Raw genomic sequence first — 20159 nt, forward strand, 5'->3', positions numbered from 1 at the left:
CAACAGATGCGGGCTGCTGAAAGTATTAATTTAAACAAAAAAATAGCCCATTGTGTCAACTGTTTTCCTTCAGGGAGTCACATAGGTCTTAACTTTGGCTGAAACTCAGTCGGTTCTTAGCAAATTGGGTTTGGGATATTATAAAATTGGAAAAGGGGGTAGGGGCAGGTAGAAGAGGATAAAGAGGGATCAGCGGTGATGGAAGGAGGCTAGACTTTGGGGGGTGAACATATGATACAATATATAGATGATGTATTATAAAATTATATAGGTACATCTGAAACCTATGTAATTTTATTAACCAATGTCACCCCATAAATTCAATAAAAATGAAAGAATTAACATGTACTGTATTTTGCCATGTGTAATATGCTCTCCCATGTATAAAGCATGCCCAAGTTTTTGGCCCAAATTTTCAGGAAAAATATCTTTCATTTTAATTTTTTAATTCAATTTTTATTTATTTATATTTAGAAACAAAATTAGTTATCATATTCCAGGGTATTATTTTGTATGAAGATATCATTATTGCTTTCTAGAGTTACACTTTTAATGCATAAGCATAAATAAAAGAATTAAAAACATTTATATAGATACAGAGTTGGCACTACCCATGTATAATGTGCATCCTTATTTTTCCTTCAAAAATTTGGGCAAAAAAGTGCACATTATACACGGAAAAATACAGTATATTGTTTATGAGTTCAACAATGATGGAATCTGTGAATAAGGTAGAGATGGAGAACAAAATGCTACCCATATTTCAAAAAGAAAAAAAGCACTTAAAGGACTTACGAGAAGCAGGCATGTCAGAGGTTGGGAACCACTGTTTTGCTGCACATGTGGTTATCCAAGAGACCACTGGCATACTGTATGTTGTTATGTCTTCTAACTGCTAGACATTATGTTTCAGGATAATCACTCAGCATTTCTAACTACTCTTTTTCTTAATCTTATTACTCTTTTAACCTTAATTCCTTTTTTAGTACTTACAGTCAATGAACTAACTATGGACATGTGACCCTTTCCCTGACCCAATATCATCGTCTTCTGTATCTTCAGCTCACATGCATTTTCCTAATTACTGCAAATTAAAGTTTAAGATACAGATCTGGTAGAATATACAAGCTCAAAAATATGAGAGGAAAGGGTTATCATTTTTAAATAAACTATTTCAATATGTATTGAAATATGTGGCTTTCAGATGTATATGCCTTTCAATATTGAAATGGACTCTTCAAAATATTATTGTTTGTTTTGAAATATATATTATCTACTTCCTTAATATATGTTAATATGATTAAGCCACAAACACATATTATAATTATAGTTCAATTCACATTATGTTTTAAGGTCTACATATAAAAATTACTAATTTTACTATAAATTAAAACATCTGTAGCTATGACAAAGTGAATTATTATCTTTAATTATTTTTAAAATTATACCACTTTAGAAAATAAAGCTTCAATTAATAATATCTGCTTTAAAACACTTCTTTAGCACAGCAAAATCAAATTTTGCACAATGTATGACATTTTGATATAATTCTAATCCCTTGAATTCAGGTGGAATCTTTAACCATTAATAAGGTTGGTGGTTGTTAAAGTGTTTTCTTTTAGAAGTTCTCTACTTTTGTGTTTGAGATATTTTATCAAATTTTATTTAACTTAATCAAACTAAAATACACATAGGACATAGCACCCATGTGCGATTTTGGATTTTGCTTCTTTTTTTTTCCACTTTCCAGTAGGAGCAGATATTCTGTGGCTTATGCAGCTCAAAAGCCCTGGCTATTGAATGCAACAGTAGAAGAAAATATTACCTTTGGAAGTCCTTTCAACAAACAGAGGTAATGTTCAATTTATAAAATCCTTATGTTTGGTCCATAGCATCTGGAATCTTTACATTGGAAGTTCCTTTTCTTTCTGCTTGCCTTCCTTCCATCCTCATCACCAGGTCTTTTGATTCAACTGTTTTAAGAGAAGCCTCATTGGAAGTTTCAGCCCATTCTGTACACTTAGTGAGAACAGTTTGTACACCAACACTAAACAGCCAAAAGTGAAGTGTGTATGTACAAGTATGTGAGGTGGTGAGATTATTGGAAAAACAGAAGGAAAAATCCAAGTAAGCAGCTGAAGGAAGGCTAACATATTGAAAGAGAGGAAGGCTGTAGGATCTGATGGGTCTAGTGTCCAGGAGCAGCCAGAATTTGCCATATTTAACTCATCTTTTAAGTACTACTGGAGTGTTCCCAGGTGTGACCCTTTCCTTAAGCCACTTTCACAAGGATGAGTCTTAAGACACCAAACTGGGTCTTGAAAGTTGAGGAGAATGAGGTCATGGAAGATGGATGAGGAAGGTAGTTGGAAGAGTAAATAGTGTGGAATCTAAATGGCTTTGGGTTGTTTGGGGCCTGAGAACAGAGCAGACAGAAGGGGATTTGGGGATATTGACAGTGGGGACCTGGATTGTGAAGGAGGCTGAGGCAGGGTAGTGGTGGGCCATAGAATCCAGTTGGATGCGACTGTGTGGCTTCCAGGGAGGTACAGCATGTTTGAGAAAGGGACATAACAAGGTAAATGTGATGTTTAATCTGGCTGTGTAATGGCGGATATATGGGGTGGATCTGAATTAGGAGCAAGCAGACATTTAGATGTTTGTTAGAATAATTATCCAGGCATGCAGTGTCTGTTGCCTGCATCTGGAGGTGACTAGAAACATGGGAAGGAAGAGGTGAGGTGATTGACAGAAAACCATTCTAGAATGAGAATGGCCAAATATGAGCAGGGAGAAGAGGGAGGAATCGAGGATGGCTTGGATATTTTAAGACTAGGTGATTGAGAAAATGAACCATCGATAGTTTCCCCAGCGCTTTCAAACTCCATGCTTCCTTAGATTTCCAATCCAGCAGATCCCCAGTCCCGGCCTTAGATCAGTGTGAGTCCTGTCAATCCCCTTCGTCTTCCACCCGCAACCCGTGCTTCCGTCCTGGTGGGCCTCCTGGTGTGTCACGTAGGCACCATAAATTCTCTCACCTTTAGGCAGTTTTCTAAGCTTCCTTTCCCTCATTTCTTGACAAATTATGATTCCTCTTTCTGGGTATTATTTACACCTTACATTCTCTGCAAAGATGTCACTGACTTCTCGGAATGGTCAGTCATTTCTTCCTGTGTGTATTCTGGGAGCACTTTGTATGCTCTTCTGTGAGAGTACGTAACAAGGTACATTTTTATTACATGTTTCTGTGTCAGTCTCGTGCTCCAACTACTAGCTTCTTAAGAGTGAGAACCAATACTTATTTATCTTTGTATCCACAGATTTAGCTTAGAGGCTAATAGGTACAATTGTTCAATAAATGTTATATTTCAGCTTCCAAGATATTGAATTTGTGACTTAGTTTATGGGCAGCATATTAATAACGTTCTAAAAATTCAAAATCATTTCTCCTAAAGGTATAAAGCTGTCACAGATGCTTGTTCTCTTCAGCCAGATATTGACTTACTACCATTTGGAGACCAAACTGAAATTGGAGAAAGGGTGAGCTATGTATAGTTGAACTAAATGATAAACAAAAATCTAGAAAAGCCTTCTGGTTGTCATTAACCTTTAATAGAGTATAATAAAATCTGAGGGTTTAAAATTTGTGTGTTGTACTAGTGACAAGTTCCAGAGAAAGAATACAGGAGCTCTTTAATGCCACTCTCTCTTAAGTGTCTGTTGCATAACCACCATATACTTAACATTGTGCTGGCCACTTGAGAGCTCTCGAGGAAAACAGAGCAGTTCCTGCCTTTGATCAAGTGTAATTTTACTTACTTGGAGGTTACTTTATATTGATTTGGAAACTGGGATTGCTTTCGACAACTTCTTCCACTCTTGTCAGCATCTATTTACTCTTGTTAAAGTGTTCATTTTTTTCCTTGTGTAAACATGTTTTTCATTGACATTGTGCTATTCTGACCAGCTGAAAAATGTTTATACCTCTATGTAATCTTTTTAACAATGTCGGATAACATTTTTAATGCTCATAGGCATCAAGTATTCAGTGAAAGATTTTTGTATGCTACCTGCACATTGAAGCTGAGAAAGCGGAAGCCAAGAGAGGTTAAAGAGCTAGCCCCATCACAGAGTCAGTGGCGCATCTGGAATTAGTCTGACTCTGTAGTCTGCATTCTTTTATGTTTTTTTTTTAAACAAAAGCCAAGTTTATTTGTTCATTTCTTGCATTTGAAATACTCCTCGATGACATCCTTGGCCTGAGACTCTTTACCCTAGTCTTTAACCACCACACAACTGCCTCCAGTCACTTGACAGGGTTTTCCCTCTCTGTCAGTTTTACAGAGGCCTACCCATCCCCTAGTTCCTTGTCATCATCAACTGTAACTTAGGTTGGTTTAGTGTCCAGCACAAAGGGACTCCACCAACTTCTCGTACTCAGGCTCATCACAGTTGGATGCAAGCACATGTTGATGGGCTTGGCATTTGTCTGTGGCTTTGGCAGCTTCGCCAATTCCACATGCGAGGTCGATAAGGGCAGTCTTCAGCACTCCTTGCAAAGCAGTATTAATGTCCATTACAGCTCCAGCAGCAATGCCTTCCTTGGCTATGGCATTGAGTTATGGTGGAGCTAAATCTTGAACATACCCAAGTCTCTGCCTCCATGCAACTGCTTGGGAACAGGAAAAGAGCTGTAGTCTGCGTTATTAATGACTATTTATTCACCATAGTATATGGTATTTAAGAGCATGAACTTAGCTTCTCAGAGCCTTAGTTTTTGTATTTGTAAAATGAGAACAGTACTACCTATTGGGATTACTATGAGGAATAAAAGAAATGAGGAATGTAAAGCCATTCACACAAGTGCTCAATAAGTATCAATAAATCTTCGAATAACATCCTTTTGTTCAATATCATTTTGTTCAACATTGTTTTGTTATAACATTGAGATGCTGTAGGAACTTAACACTTGTTCATATCCATTAGCCTATGGTAAAATTGGTTTTGTCATATGTTGTCTTGCTGTGGTCCCGAGAACTTGTGGACAATGTTAAGTGAGGACTTACTTTAACAGTTTTTTAAAAAAATGTTATAATTAGCACTTGATTATAAAAGTATTGCAGCATAGTTCTGTTGAACAAAACTTGGAATGCCAAATTTAAGAGATATATGTTAAGTACACTACAGACACCGAAATAGGAAAAAAATTGGAATTGTTGACAGTCTTCAGCACCCACTAGTGTTTTGCTCATTAATGCTTTTGTGCAACAGAATTCTCTCTTGTAGTGAAAGGGAGATTACTGTTACCAGTGAAAAATTACCTTAATATATGATTCAGGTGTTAACCACTAAGCAGTTTTCATTTTATCTTATCAATATTATCACAGTTCAATTAGTAAATTACCATTAGTTTGAGATTTTTTTAGAAAAATTTTTGGGTGGGAGGGTGGGGAGAGTGGTGGGGAGAAAATGGAGACAACTGTACTTAAACAACAATAAAAAATTTAAAAAATGTTTAGAGAAATTTGTATTTGAAAGGGAATGCTTTACCAACAGATCATTTATTCATGGAAAAGGTGGATATTATGGCTATTTCTTTTCTAGGGCATCAACCTGAGTGGGGGTCAGAGGCAAAGAATCTGTGTGGCACGAGCTCTCTATCAAAACACCAATATTGTCTTCTTGGTGAGAATATAGCCTTTACTTTCTACTTCATTTTCTCCCTCTGGTAAAATGAGTCTTTAAAGGACAAGCAAAATAACTTAAGGAAAGATGGTTTAAGTTATGAAGTCATAGAAAATGTAGGGAAAACAAATCCTCACAGTATAAATCAGATCAACACAGAAGGTTGAGAGCTGGGGGAGTCTCAGTGCAAGAGACTGAGGTTCCCACATGATTGCTTATATGAGTTTCTTAACCACGAGAATCATTAGTGAGAGCGTGTGAATGGTGCTGGGTCAACTGGACAAGATCATAGGTCTTCTCATTTATATTTGCTGGCAAGGAAAGTAGGTCTGGGAAATACATTCTTGGTGGACATAAGAGGAAGTAAGCATAGTATTCTATTCCAGTGGTGTGCACCTTAGGCTGTGGATAAATTTCCTAAAGCTATAGAAGTCCAGTTACCACCCAAGACCTATTGAATCATAATCCGTAAGGGCAGATTCTAGGGTTTGTGTTTTGAAAAAGCTCTATGAATATTTATCATATTAATTCTGGGTTATTAACTTGGTTCTACTTGTGGATCCACAAGTAAACTTAGATGATTATGTTGACTATGAATTTGTTCTAGTACTGAGCTTACAAATAGATAATATATATCATATATATCAGAGACCAGAAGACTTTGTAAATGCATCCTTCCCTGTCTTTTTCTTCTTTGCAAGTATTAACTATTTATAAATCTGGTTTCCAGGCCTTATTTAGAGTTTTTATTTCATTTAATCTTAAAAAAGCACTTCAAAAAGTAGGTTGGTTTTGGAATTTCCCACTAAGTTTGGATCCATTACTGTAGATGGTAGTAGAATTTGGACATACTGTGAATTCACTTCAGGTTCATTTCCCTAAGAACACCAGTCCCCAAATTTTTCCAGACAAAAACACCCTAAAAGCCATAGCAAGTTCTAGCAGTCACCTATGTAACTGTAATTTTTTAATAATGGATGGGCCCACAACTAGAAGCGACTTCTTGAACTTTGGGATCAGTTAATGACTGAACCAGCTGAGAACAAGTGATGTGGAAATCTGAAAAAGACCAAGGTCTTCTGGGTGTGGTGTTCCACCCCAGTTCATTTCACTGCCTTCAATTTAGTGACCCTTACTTACCTCAACTGTAGAAGCTTGGGACTCAGGCCATAGGGCCAACCTATTGTGGATTCCTAATCATTCGTTATAGAATTAGTATTTTTTGCATCATTTCTAACAGCTTCATGATTCCTTCTGAAGACAGATTGCTTATCTTTAAGGCAACCTTTTCCTTCTTGGTCAGTGTATAAGTTCCTTGTGCAGGTATAACAAATTGCCATAATTAGTGTCTTAAACATTACAAACTTGTTATCTTACACTTTGTAGGTTAGAAGTCCACCAGGAATCTTACTAGGCTCAAATCAAAATGTCAGAAGGGCTGTGTTCCCTTCTGGAGGCTCTAGGGGAGAACTCATTTCCTTGCCCTTTCCAGCGTCTAGAGACTCTACCTTCCTTGGCTCATGGCTGCCTGCCTTCATCTTCAAAATTTACTACTGTCAAATAATGACCTGTGTTGTCCTTCCCCCCTTATTTTAGCCTTTTTTCTTTCTTCCCTTTCCCCTTCATTTCCATTTCCTCCTTCCCTCCCTCCATCCATCCCTTCCTTTTTTCATCCCTCCTTCCCTTCCTTCTTTGCATCAATCAGTGTTTAGTTAACCTCCTCAGTACCATTTTCTGTGCTGTGTAGAGAAACAAAGAAGAAAAAGGCATTACTCTTATCTTTAAGGATCTTACTTTTATAGATGATTACTGGAAGGGTTTTGTATTTTGCTATCATTAAACTTTATTACATTAGCCTTTACACAATATCAAAGCGAAATGAAAACATTCTAATGATGTATCAAGCATGCCAGTTATTTTTGAAGCTTTATGGTATCTGTAAATGTGCCGTATCATTAATATATTTATAAGGAGTTATTTCCAGAAATATATCCATGCAAAGAGTATAAAACTTGAACATATTAATAGAATATAGGAGAGAATGTATTAATGAGAACTGTATATATGCATATAAAAATAAACATATTCTTGAAAATGAAGGATTGGGTGGGCATTTGGCATATTGTCTTACTTTCTCTAAAGGAAGCATTGCCCCCAAATGTTAATATGTAAACTGGATCTTGAGGAATGATTCACAAACCATCAAGCCTAGTTTTTTTTAAGTTGCATAAAAGGTTACATTTGACTGTACCACCAAAACACCCCATAATGCAGCCATGGCATATAAATTAAATGAAAGCAACCATCATTGAGGGCTTTCTATGAACCAGCTATAATTCTAAGTACTTAATACACATTAGCACATTACATTATCATAAATCCTGTTAGGTTTGGCATTGTTATTGTCATTATTATTATTACTACTGCTGCTACTGCTATTTACAGAGTATATTGAGGCTTTGGGGAATAATTTATCCAAGGTCACACAGAGAGTAATAGCAAAGCAAGGATTCAAACCCAGGTGGCCTGATTCCATAGCCAGTGTTCCAACCACCGCATTCTTCCTTATGAAGAGATTCCTGGAAGTCGCTGAACTCTCACCGAGATGCTTTAAAGGGATTAGTTTTAATCCACCACACCTAATTTTTTTAAAATAAGAAACAGATTCTAAAAAAAACCCACTTTCAGAACACTTTGCAGAGACTTTTACAACATTGTATTCGATCTTTGTAATAGCCCTATGTGCTCTCTGATAGGTCTCATCATTACCCACACATTACACATGTGGGTCCAAGTGACAGAACATGGAAATTCACCCAGTGTCAGAGAGGGGTGGAGTCATGGCTACAGATTAGGCCTCTTGATTTAGAGATAATGAACTTTTCTTTATGCCTTACTATCTTACAACATTTAAAGTCAGAATTTTATAGAAATTATTTCTTCCTCTTGATATTGACAGCTTTTGAAATCCTCTATTGTTTTTTAGTTTTGCTATAATGTATCCTTCAGCTCTATTTCTGTTTGGTACTTTTTTGTATTTTGTTCTGTTTGTTCAAATTCTCACTTTGTTCATGCATTGCTCTTCTGACCTCACTGAGCATCTTTATGACTGTTATTTTGAACTCTGTATCAGGTAAATCACTTATCTTTGTTTCACTGCAAAGACTGGCTTATGGAGATTTATCTTACTGAAACATATTCCCTTGTTTCTTCATTCCTCTTGACTCTCTGTGTTAGTTTCTGTTCATTATATTAAACAACCACCTCTCCCACTCCAAGCTCCTGGTTGCCTCTCAGACCTTTGTGATTATCCAAGCTGCCATTTTGGTCCTTACTGGCCCCCTAGTAGTTGAATGGGTGCTAAGATCCATCAAAATCTCAAAAGAGGAGGATCAGAGTCAGCACCTAGATACAGGCTGATTAGAAGCTGGACCCTTTGGTAGAAAAAGACCAGGAAAATATTCAACCAAATCCCTTTGAGGGGGATGGGCATTTTTGCATGATCTGTCTGTGTGGAGCCAGGGTGTACAGCCAGGGGCGATGGGGAGTGGGGTGCCCCTGCACCTGTTTAAAAACTGCTTCTTTGTTTGTTGTGAGATTTGTGAATGCAAGTCCTGTTAGCTATCAGAACTAGGTGACTTGGGGGCTGTCCCTTGGGTGACAGCCATAAAAGCTGGGGCACCAGATGGGTAAAGGAGCCCTTTCTAGGGAGATACTGGCTTCTCTGCTTTGTCGTTGGAGTGAGCTGGAGACAGAAGGCAGAGGAAGTACCCAGTAGCTCTTGAAGGCTCTAAGGAGGGTCCATGTCAGCACTTACATTCAGATTAATTGGAAGCTGAATCTTTAGGTAAGTTTGTAAAGTTTGCAGTTAAAACTCCTCCAGGGGTGGGGGCGGAAAACTCCTCCAGGGAAAGACTAGGAACTGGGCCCGCTGTGCTGAGCCCTGAACATGGCAGATTGTCATGCGCCTGTCAACAGCTGCTTCTTTGTCTGTTACAGACCTTTTTGGTCATAAATGAACGTCCTGTTGGCTTTCAAACCTAGGTGATTTAGGATCCTGTCTGTTGGGTGGTAGCCTTAAAAGTCAAGGCACTAGATGTGTGATTCCAAAGCTTCCCTCCTCAGGAAAAGCTGGGAGTTGGGGGTTCTCTCTTCAGTTGTATGGTGCTGTGTCAGGGTGGGGTTTATGGACAGAGTGTATCTCAGCAATTCCTACCCATTTAGGTGTGGGTGTTTTCTCAGTTGCCTAATGTGTAGAAGTCACTCAACCAGTTTCTGGATTGCTCTGTGTGTAGCTGTCTGTGTATCTGGTGCACCTGTGGGGAGGAGGGAAATTCAGGAGCTCCCCATGTCACCATCTTGGTCCAGAGCCTATGCCTATTTTTATAATCTAAAATTCAACTACTCCAATTCTGTTCTTTGTTTAGTCTGTAGTTAAAGGTTGTCAAAATGTTGGGTTTTGAACTTGAAGATTCTATATATAAAATTCAAACCATTTTTAATATTGTATTTACTTTTTAAAAATTGTAAGGTAAAAGAAAATAAAAGCTTCTTTTTTTTACATTATACCAGCAGCTTATTTATTCTTCTTTTAAAAATACAGTTGCCATGCAATGTTATATTGTTCCAGGTGTACAGCGCAGTGCTTAGACATTTACAGAATTTACAATGCAACCCCCCAATAAATCTAATAACCACCTCACTGTGTGTAGTTATTACAGTGTTGCTGACTGTATTCCCTATGCTGTACTTTATGTGACTATTTTGTATCTACCAATATGTACTTCTTAATTCCTTCATTTTAACGTAATATTTCTGACAATTTAAAGTTATTGATATATGAAGTCTGTTTTTATAAATCAGACTTGAGGAATCATTTGCCCTTTGTTATTTGTATTTCTACTTTCTGGAGAAAATAAGTCACAGAAAGGTATAGGAAGTTTTTACCTTCTCTCTTTTGACTGGTTGTAGGATGACCCGTTCTCCGCCCTGGACATTCACTTGAGTGATCACTTAATGCAGGAAGGGATTTTGAAATTTCTCCAAGATGACAAGAGGACACTCGTCCTCGTGACTCACAAGTTACAGTATCTAACACATGCTGACTGGGTGAGAGTTTAAAAGAAGTTTCATTAATTTTTATATTATAGTCCACTTAATAAAAAGGGACATTAAGAAGTGCTTTCTGAGATCAAGGTAGTTCATTTGGCCACTTCAGGCTTTTTGTCACAGTTCTGCTAATATGTGCTTTCCTTAGATCATAGCCATGAAGGATGGAAGTGTGCTAAGGGAAGGGACTTTGAAGGACATTCAAACCAAAGATGTTGAGCTTTATGAACACTGGAAAACACTTATGAATCGGCAAGATCAAGAATTAGAAAAGGTAATTGCTCCTAGTTTCGAAGAATTCCAGGTTCAGTTCAGAAGAGTCAGAAATATACTGTATAATTAGTAACATATTTTAAAGAAGTATTTAACTTTAATGTTTGATATTTGATAATTGTCCTCATTTGAAATCCAAAGCAATTGCATATGTCTATGTCATTAACAAATGTGCTACTTTGAAACTATAAAATTCAAATGTTGTCTTCTGGATGAAGTGCCATTGGGTTTTTAGAAGATTTTTATTTGAATTTGAACCATATTGCAAATTGATGTGTGATTAAAACTTAAACAAATTACTTGCTGAAGCATATTCTTATTTTATATATCCTTATTTTATCTTATTTTTCTGATGTAGATCTTATTTTTTTCATCTGTAGTGTGAGAATATTTTCATTCACCACCTACAAATGATCAGTTATGGGCAACAGAAAATCCAATGTAACTTAGAAAAAATGAACATCTGTGAGCTGTAGGTGAAGTTGTAAAGCATGTATTGGGTAGCATTAGAAGTGAGGGAAGGTAATCAGAAAGAAATAAGAATAAATTTTTATATTTGTATAGCTTTAAAAGTTCACAAAGCCCATTTTACAGGATTTCATTTAATTAGCATAAAACCCTAGATATCAGAAAAAAGAATGAGGAAGAGAGAAATGAGCAAAAAAAAAAAAATACCGCCTAACTTTTACAGATGGGGAAACAAGCTCAGAGAGGCTGAGTTACTTGCCCAAAGTTGTGCAGTGTGTATGATAAGTGGTCCTAGTTGAACTTAAATCCAGGTCCATATCCAATGTAATTATAGTGTAATGTTATGTATGATGTAATTACTACATGGAAATCAGACCGAATACAATAAAAAAAGAACAACTTGTGATTAAGAGCGAAATTGTAACTTGAATTAGTAAAGTTTTTAATTGTTATCTCTTGAATTATGATGAAACAGTGTCCAAAATTTGGTACCCCTGGCCGTGAATAAGATTGTAAAATGAAATCTTTATATCAACAAATTTCTGAGAATATCAATAAATTAAAATGTTTATTTTATAAAAGAATGAAAGGATCTATGTTTCAATAGAGAGGGGAAGATAAAAAGTCAGACCCTTGGATTGCTCTGTCTTCTGTGGATATGACCAAAATATCAAAAGGTAACTACATAAGGAGGAAATGATGTATGTAAAAATCTTTAAGTAGAATAAGATAAATCATGGAACCCTTGAAAACAGGACACTTATTTAAAAAATAATAAGGTACAATTGGCCGGTGCCCACTTAGAAATTATACTGTGAAAAGCTTGATTAAGAACTTACCAGGGATGGATCCAAATGATATTTTTTCAGATGCCAGGGAGAAAAGAATATGATGTAAGCTTAAGGAGTGGGACCATTTATGGTTTACTTTGGAAAGAAGATTTGGAAAGAGAGAGAAAGAGAGAGAGAGAGAGTGAGCTGCTGGCTTGGTTTTATAGTAATACTGTTAAGCAAGCCAGGAAGAACGTCCATTAAGTTATATTTAGAGATGAAGTGATCACTTGAGATAGCATAGCTTTATAATTAAAGACACATTACAGGGTTCTAAATTCGCTGAGGCAGATAGGGAACAAGGTAAGGTGAGGACAGAGTGAACCCAGGTGTGTGGTGGAAGAGTGGCAGTGGAAGCCAGAACAAACCATGCACCTGCCCAGAATCCCCGCCTGGAAATGGAGGGAGGGTCCTGTCACCCAGGGAAGGCCAAGGAGAGTCATACTATGGGGAACATCTTGGGGAAGTGTTTGTAAAAACAGTTTCTTGTTTAATTCATTATGTGGCAGAGTGTTTACATAGAGCCCTGGTTCTCAACCAAGACCTCTTTTGCCTTCTAGGAGACATTTGTGACATCTACACCCATTTTTGGTTGCCACAACTCAGGGGAAGTTGCTACTGGCATCTAGTGGGTAGAAGGATGGTCCTAAACTTCTACAATGCACAGGGCAGCACACCCCACCCCCACCCCCACCCCACAAAAAAAGAGCTCCTTGAGCCTAAAAGGCCATAGTGGCAAGGCTGAGAAAGGCTGGCCTATAGCCAAACAGATGGAACAAGCAGAGAAGGAAGGTGATATTAAAGGACCCACAGAACGTCCTGTCTCAGGACTTTACACAGCACTGCCAGTTTACTGGTGAAGGGGTCAACAGCAAAGATTACGTTCAATCAAAAGAATAGCCATGAAAACTACAAGAAGAAGAAAATCACTTTTTTACCTGGTTTAAATAGTACTAAAATTCTGGCTGGGATAGCATCAACCATATTCTTCATAATGTCATTATGCTAAATAAACTGGCATCATCTGATGTTTCCTCCCCTACTCCCAGCTCTCCCTTGACCTGCCCCATTGTTGGCACTCAATAAATATATATTGGAGAAATTAGTTCATATTTACCTGATCCAAATATCAACACTATTTAAAATATTCAACCTGTAGTTAGCCTACTATGAACATTTACTCATAGGAAACATGATTTTGAAGAATTTTTCAAATGTCTCTAAGACATTCAATCTTTTGATCACACAGCATGGAGGTTGAATAAAACCAAATCTTCTACTTTTCAATGGATAGGTTGTATTTATTTCAGTACACTGTTCCCAAAGGATTGAGTCCTTTTTAATTGTATTTTATCTAAGCTCATGTACAAGTGTTGGTTTTCATATCATCAGACAAAATTAAAAGCTGATGTTGTCTCTGAAAAAATACTGTTCTTGAGACACTTTCACTTTTACTCTTTTTTAACCAAGAATCTGGAAGCAATAGAGCCGTCTAGAATAGCATGTCTCCTGAATCACACGTGTCATCTGAGGCTAAGTGAATAAATAGACCTCAAATCAAAATCACTATTTAAAGGCCAATCACTTCAGGCTTATTGATATAACAAACTGATTTTTTTGTATCAGCATGTACAGGAAACCTGCAAATTACCTGGATTCCAAAAGTTTGTGGGTCAGTTGTTGGGAACTCAGAATGCATTTCCCCACAGAAACCAGGCATGTGGTTAGTTTCCCAGAATGTCCTGCAGAAGCCGATTTAATCCACAGTGTAACACAATGCTGCTCCAGTTCTGAAGTCCAGGACCAGTGGTGTCAGACACAGAGACAAGAGAAAATGAAATGCTTTCTTTCTTGGACAAGTCTGGAGCAACCATTAAAAATTCACAGTTCATTTTGGGTACCTTTCCCCTTCTCTTTTGGCACATGTCCCCCTCCTTGGTCTTTCTACTAAACTGCTTCTGAGTACTCTTGTTTCCCATTTCCTTCAAAATTACCTATGTTCCTTCAGTTCTTGTTGAAGTTCTTATCTTTTGTGCAGCTATCTTAGTGAGATGCTAAAGAAACTCATTCTGATTTAATAGTTCATAATAACAGGGAATGACAGATAGTGCTTTAACCAGTCTAGAACATGTATTTCAAAGGAAGAGATTTATTAACATAAATAAATCTTTAGTTAGAGAAATTAAAGGAGTTATCTGAAAGTGATGTAAAAATAAAGCAACTGTCAGTGGTAGAACTGTGCTTTAGGGCTAGGGGAGGTATCCTCTGCCCTTGGGGTCAGCAGCATCATGCTGTTACTACTTTCTGGGTTTCTTCCTGCTCTGGGCTTCTTAGCTCTCAGGCACTTCCTACAGTCCTTAGACATTGCACCACAGCTGCTCCTATGACAGGAGCTGTGGATCTCTGGAGAGAGCAGAGAGCCCAGATTGGTAAGGTAACTAACGATTGGTACGTGTGAGTCACTGACCAGCAAGTTAAAACTTTCCAGTGGCCGTGAGCTCCTTGAGTGATGATAGCACAATGTTTGCTGCAGGACATGGAAGCTGACCAAACTACTTTAGAGAGGAAAACTTTGAGAAGAGCCATGTATTCCAGAGAGGCCAAAGCCCAAATGGAGGATGAAGATGAAGGTACACTTCTTTTCCTTCCATCGGAAACAGTCAAGTAGATAATGGGATGTGAGGGCTTTACCTTGGCAATTGACCTGTGAGTGTCCTACTGAGGAATAAGCCTCTCTGCAGGTGGAAAAGAGCTAAATCAAGTACAACGGTAGTGAAAATGCAAAGGATAGGAGTGGAAGCGAATGGTATGCATTCAATCAGCAGGCATCTTGAGGGATTTCCCATAGTGTGTCTTAGTGTATTTGTGTTGTGTGTGAGAGAAAGCTGAAATGAAAAGTCAATAGTTTGTAAAATCTAGACTCCTGTTCAGAAAAATTGGAAAGGTCTAGTAGCATGACCCACTGAAGTTATTAATAAATGCCCCTCTTTCAAAAATAAACAATAAATGGGGAATATAGAGATTCCCCATTTGAAATATATATATATTGAATCATGAGGTTCTTCATGGTGTTTTTATGGCAATGAAGAATAAGAGAATTAGCCATTTATTATGTTTCAATTTTCTGGATATAGTAAGGAGTAAGTGGAGAAAAAGATTTACTGGAAATTTGAGGAATTAGATGAAATAATTACATTGCTTTAGCATTTATTGCCAGGAAGTTTGTACAATAAATCACTTTCAAGTCTATATACTATATGCACTATACTTCATTTTTCCTATACAGTTTTTGCTTAAGACTACATTCTTACAAGTTATTTTAAGCCACAGAATACCAAAATGTACTACCTTTATGTTTCAGATGATAATTATTCAGTTTTTCAACAAATGACTGAATGAGTGGATAGATTTTTGTTTCAATTTATTTGATTTAACATGGTTTTAAGATATTTTGATAACATCAGCCTCAAGAATTCTAACTCAGTTATTTCTAATGCACTCTAAAGGTAATGTCATGCCCAGCTACTCTCCCCAGTGTGCCTGTGGTGAGCATACCACTTGGGATGCTGACTCTGCCCTGGTCTCGGTCTATTAATCCATTTTCTCAAGTATAAAATAAGATAAAAACACTTTCCTTACAGGGTAAAATAAGTTAATGTCTATGAAAGAGCCCAGTATGGTACTCGTACATATTACCTATTAGGTTGCTGGTTCTGGTCCTGTCTGTATGTCTGCTCAAGCCACCAGGAAAGGAAAAAGGAGAGTAATTGCATGTTTCTACTACTTACATTGGCCAATTCATCAGAGTAGGTACAAGGAAAGTGAAAGAATGTTGTCTTTAGCAAGACAGCCACAAACAAGTTGAAATTTCAATTAATATGGAAACAGAATATGAATATTGGGGAGACAGCTAGCAGTTTGCAAGTGTCTGCCTTTTTCATCAGGTAAATTTCATATCTTGTCTTTCTCCTGCGTTGAAACCACCCTTAAGAGAGGGATTATTTGAGACCTGTTTATTTATTGTATCCAGATCAAATATTAGCATCCTTTGTGATGCTCAGTCCTCCCATCATATCCATATTTAGATCCCCATGGTCTGATAACCTATAATCCAAAACCAAGTAGTCTGTTCTTCCTACCCACAACCTGCTCAGTGTTCAGAGATGGCGTATATAAAGGGTAACTCCAACAAAAAGCACCTTTGGAAAAGGAAAGGAAGGGAATGTGCAATAGTCACGGAACCATACAAATCATCAAGTATTACTGGTCAGGAAATGCCCAGATCCTCTGTCCTCACAATACAGTATGCTCTTAGGATAGCCTTCCTGGAGTTTTCAGACAGCTTAACATCTGAGAGGAACTCCCTGCCCACAGTCCCCTGTTGCTCCCGGCTCTGCCCGAAGATTTCTCTTTGCCCCTTCTCTGCATTACAACGTCTGAAATGGGCCATAGAGAGCCTGGAGTACGCCCTCTGGACCAGGGACAAATTTCAGAGCCTGTTTATTCCTGGTGCAGTTTTCTAAGTTCAGAAATTTAGAGTTCAAAGAATTCCATATAAATATGTTCGGGCCAGATATGTGGTTTTATTGGCAACATAATTCCTTCAACAACTTAGTAAATTTCTATCCTAAACTTCCAGTAAACTTGATGTGTAATAAATCATCAAATTATCTCACCCAGACATGGATTTTATGTTTTTTTTGACTCATTTATTTATTCATTTTCACCCATTTTTCAAAAATTACATTTTCTCTGCTACAAGTATTTAAGTTTTCTCAGACTAATACTTGTATTTCTATAAGTTTGAGGGAGATCATTATATGCTTTTTTGTGAGATAATACAAATGCTATCTACCTGCTGCCCACCTGAAGCTTCAACAAGTGTTTCTATGCAGAAGAAGAAGAGGAGGAAGATGAGGATGACAACATGTCCACAGTGATGAGGCTCAGGACTAAAATGCCATGGAAAACCTGTTGGCGCTACCTCACTTCTGGAGGATTCTTCTTGCTCTTTCTCATGATTTTCTCTAAGCTTTTGAAGCATTCAGTCATTGTAGCTATAGACTACTGGCTGGCCACATGGACATCGGAGTACAGCATAAACAATACTGGAAAAGCCGATCAGGTACAGTGGGTTCTGTCTTTAAATCATCAAGGGAAGGTTGAGAGTAACTGTGATACCTTTTTTATCTAGTTAGAGACTAATAGCCCAAATATCATAGGACTTTTATAGTGTGATTCAATAAGTTAATTAGAACAGGGCCTGTCAAAGTGGCATCTGTTATCATCACTTTTGTTTTTAAAGTTTATCACAATAAACATTTAAAGATAATGTTGGATTAGGATTCAAGAGAATTATATACACATGATGTGTGTGTGTGTGTGTGTGTGTGAGAGAGAGAGAGATACATAAGGGACTCTTGTTGTTCTGATGGTATTTGATTTTAACTTCCTATACCAGTGAATGAACTGTTTGTTCTGAAATTAGGGATAAAAAGAATAAGTGCTGCAATATAAAAATCCAAGAATATGTCAAACCTACAAACAGACTCCATACTTTATCTGCCCTTAGGTAAATTTGGAAAGAGAGTGAAGGAAGCAAAGGGAGACTAGGCCTTAGAATTATGGTAGAAATATTGCCCTAACCCTCAAAAATTGCACCCCTTCCAACTGTCTAAATTGATGCAAAATAATGAAGTTGACAATATTGTCTGACTTTGATATTTGGTTTTCTAGTAAGGAAAAACTCAACTGGTAATTTTATGTTTTTTATGTTGGTGCCTCTTAGACCTACTACGTGGCTGGGTTTAGCATACTCTGTGGAGCAGGAATTTTCCTCTGCCTTGTCACATCTCTCACTGTGGAATGGATGGGTCTCACAGCTGCCAAAAATCTTCACCACAATCTCCTTAATAAGATAATTCTTGGACCAATAAGGTAAAAAGTTAATTATTTTTACTTCCATGTTTAAAATCTACATGCATTTTAAAATCTAAGTGCAATTTGGAATTTTAAAGAATGTATTCAATCCTTGAACAAATGAATAGGGACCTTCTCATTTTCATGACTCTAATGATGTCTACTTGCAGTGCTCAGGTTCCAAATGCTTTAGTATTTTCATACGTTTCAATGTGTTTGTTGCCTAGATTCTTTGATACCACACCCCTGGGACTAATTCTCAATCGCTTTTCAGCTGATACAAATATCATTGATCAGGTGAGTGCTTGAGCTAGTTACAAGTTCAAGAATAAATTTCATAGAGTAAGCTAAATAATATTTGGGATATACCATGATTCCTCTTAACAATATAGGATTTCTAAAACTTAAGTGAAAACTTATTTATGTTCATATCAATATTGTATGCATAAATGATTTATAGAATAAAATCTTTAAGGAAAACCTTAATGCAAAATAAGTTATACATGCAGAAGAGAATACTTAGAGAATCAGCATGATATCAATAGAAATAGCAGAAAATAAACTAACATTTAAATTTTTATTATAAAAAGGAATGATTTTGACCAATGTTGTATCTCTATTCACAGTAAAGTTCTTAAAAGTTCAGCTGATGCAAAGTGTCTCCCAGAAGTAAAGAATGGAATGCCAATCTGTTTTAAATGTCCTTTATTTTTATTAGATGAGCTCTTGAATGAGAGAAGTTGTAGATGGTATGATATTTTAGAAATATTCCAAAGATAACCAGTTGAGTCTTAGATTCTCAGGCCTCTAAAAGTTGGTCCTGAAATTAAAGACCTCAAATTCTGAGTTTAGCTAACTCCAAGAACAGACCCTTTAGGACGACTGAGAAAAGAATCCATCAAATTAGCCCTCGCTTTTTCCGATTTTACAGAGTAAGCTTTAGGAAACCTAAATTACCCTCAATTTAGAAAAAGAGCCCTGGCTGGTAAACCTACTAAACTGTGGGAAGTGAGTGAAGTTGGAGCAAAAAATTGCTTACAGTGGAAATGTTTATATACTACTTCCGTAATTAACTGTATAGTGTCACATTAATATAAACTGAATATTATCTTACATTGTAACCAACATGCATTGATCTGAAACATTTTCCTTCCAAACTACCTGCATAATAGCACATCCCGCCGACTTTGGAATCTCTCACTCGCTCAACGTTGCTCTGCCTGTCTGCCATTGGCATGATTTCCTATGCTACCCGTGTGTTCCTGGCTGCCATTGTGCCTCTTGGAGTCGCCTTTTATTTTATCCAGAAATACTTCCGAGTGGCCTCTAAGTAAGTAAAACAATATTCTGTTCATCTTCAAAAGCCTATATATTTGATTTATTGTGGTCCACATTTCCTGTAGGCTTTTTTTTTTCAAGATAAAGTATAGGATTTGGAAATGCAACCTCTTTTTGTCATGGTGAAACCTATCCTGACGTGGGAGATCCACTATAATTGTTTCTGTAATTAGTTGTCCACCCTTACATAGCCCTGGACGCCAATATATTAACACATGGATTGATCTGTTGAGGTTTTGGTCCACAGACTGCCAAATTTTTTATCCCGTGTGGTCTTTTTACTGAACATGACATTGGCAAAAAAATTAGGAAATCCAACCTAGTCCCAAAGAATAAGTGACTTAATATTATTATATTCCCAAGGGGGGGGGGAATAAAATATTTTAACATGTTTAAGGCACATTCTGTAAAAAATACAGTACAAATAAAAAAGGTTAAAGAGAGAAAACAGACTGATGGCCATGAAAGTAGATAATCTTGAACACTGTAACTTGAGGAGACTGGAAATTTTCAGATTGGATCATTTAAGATGCACTT

General features: G+C 37.1%; 1 protein-coding gene and 1 pseudogene across 4 annotated transcripts in view; one reads left to right on the forward strand and one right to left on the reverse strand.

The window, feature by feature from the left end:
* The window catches only part of ABCC9 (ATP binding cassette subfamily C member 9), a 114847-nt gene that overhangs the window by 59574 nt on the left and 35114 nt on the right, over positions 1-20159 (forward strand). For all 4 annotated transcript variants that reach the window (XM_045829307.1, XM_045829308.1, XM_045829310.1 and 1 more), the window contains 10 exons: positions 1751-1852; positions 3456-3540; positions 5605-5685; positions 10657-10794; positions 10943-11068; positions 14899-14995; positions 17261-17490; positions 18154-18302; positions 18512-18581; positions 19457-19614. In XM_045829307.1, the coding sequence (XP_045685263.1) occupies positions 1751-1852; positions 3456-3540; positions 5605-5685; positions 10657-10794; positions 10943-11068; positions 14899-14995; positions 17261-17490; positions 18154-18302; positions 18512-18581; positions 19457-19614 (1236 nt within the window). The remainder of the gene's footprint in view (positions 1-1750; positions 1853-3455; positions 3541-5604; positions 5686-10656; positions 10795-10942; positions 11069-14898; positions 14996-17260; positions 17491-18153; positions 18303-18511; positions 18582-19456; positions 19615-20159) is intronic.
* On the reverse strand, positions 4218-5561 carry LOC123812528 (annotated as a pseudogene).

The sequence above is a fragment of the Phyllostomus hastatus genome, unplaced genomic scaffold, assembly GCF_019186645.2.
Source record: "Phyllostomus hastatus isolate PE091 unplaced genomic scaffold, TTU_PhHast_1.1 phas_scaffold_93, whole genome shotgun sequence".
Lineage (NCBI taxonomy): Eukaryota > Metazoa > Chordata > Mammalia > Chiroptera > Phyllostomidae > Phyllostomus > Phyllostomus hastatus.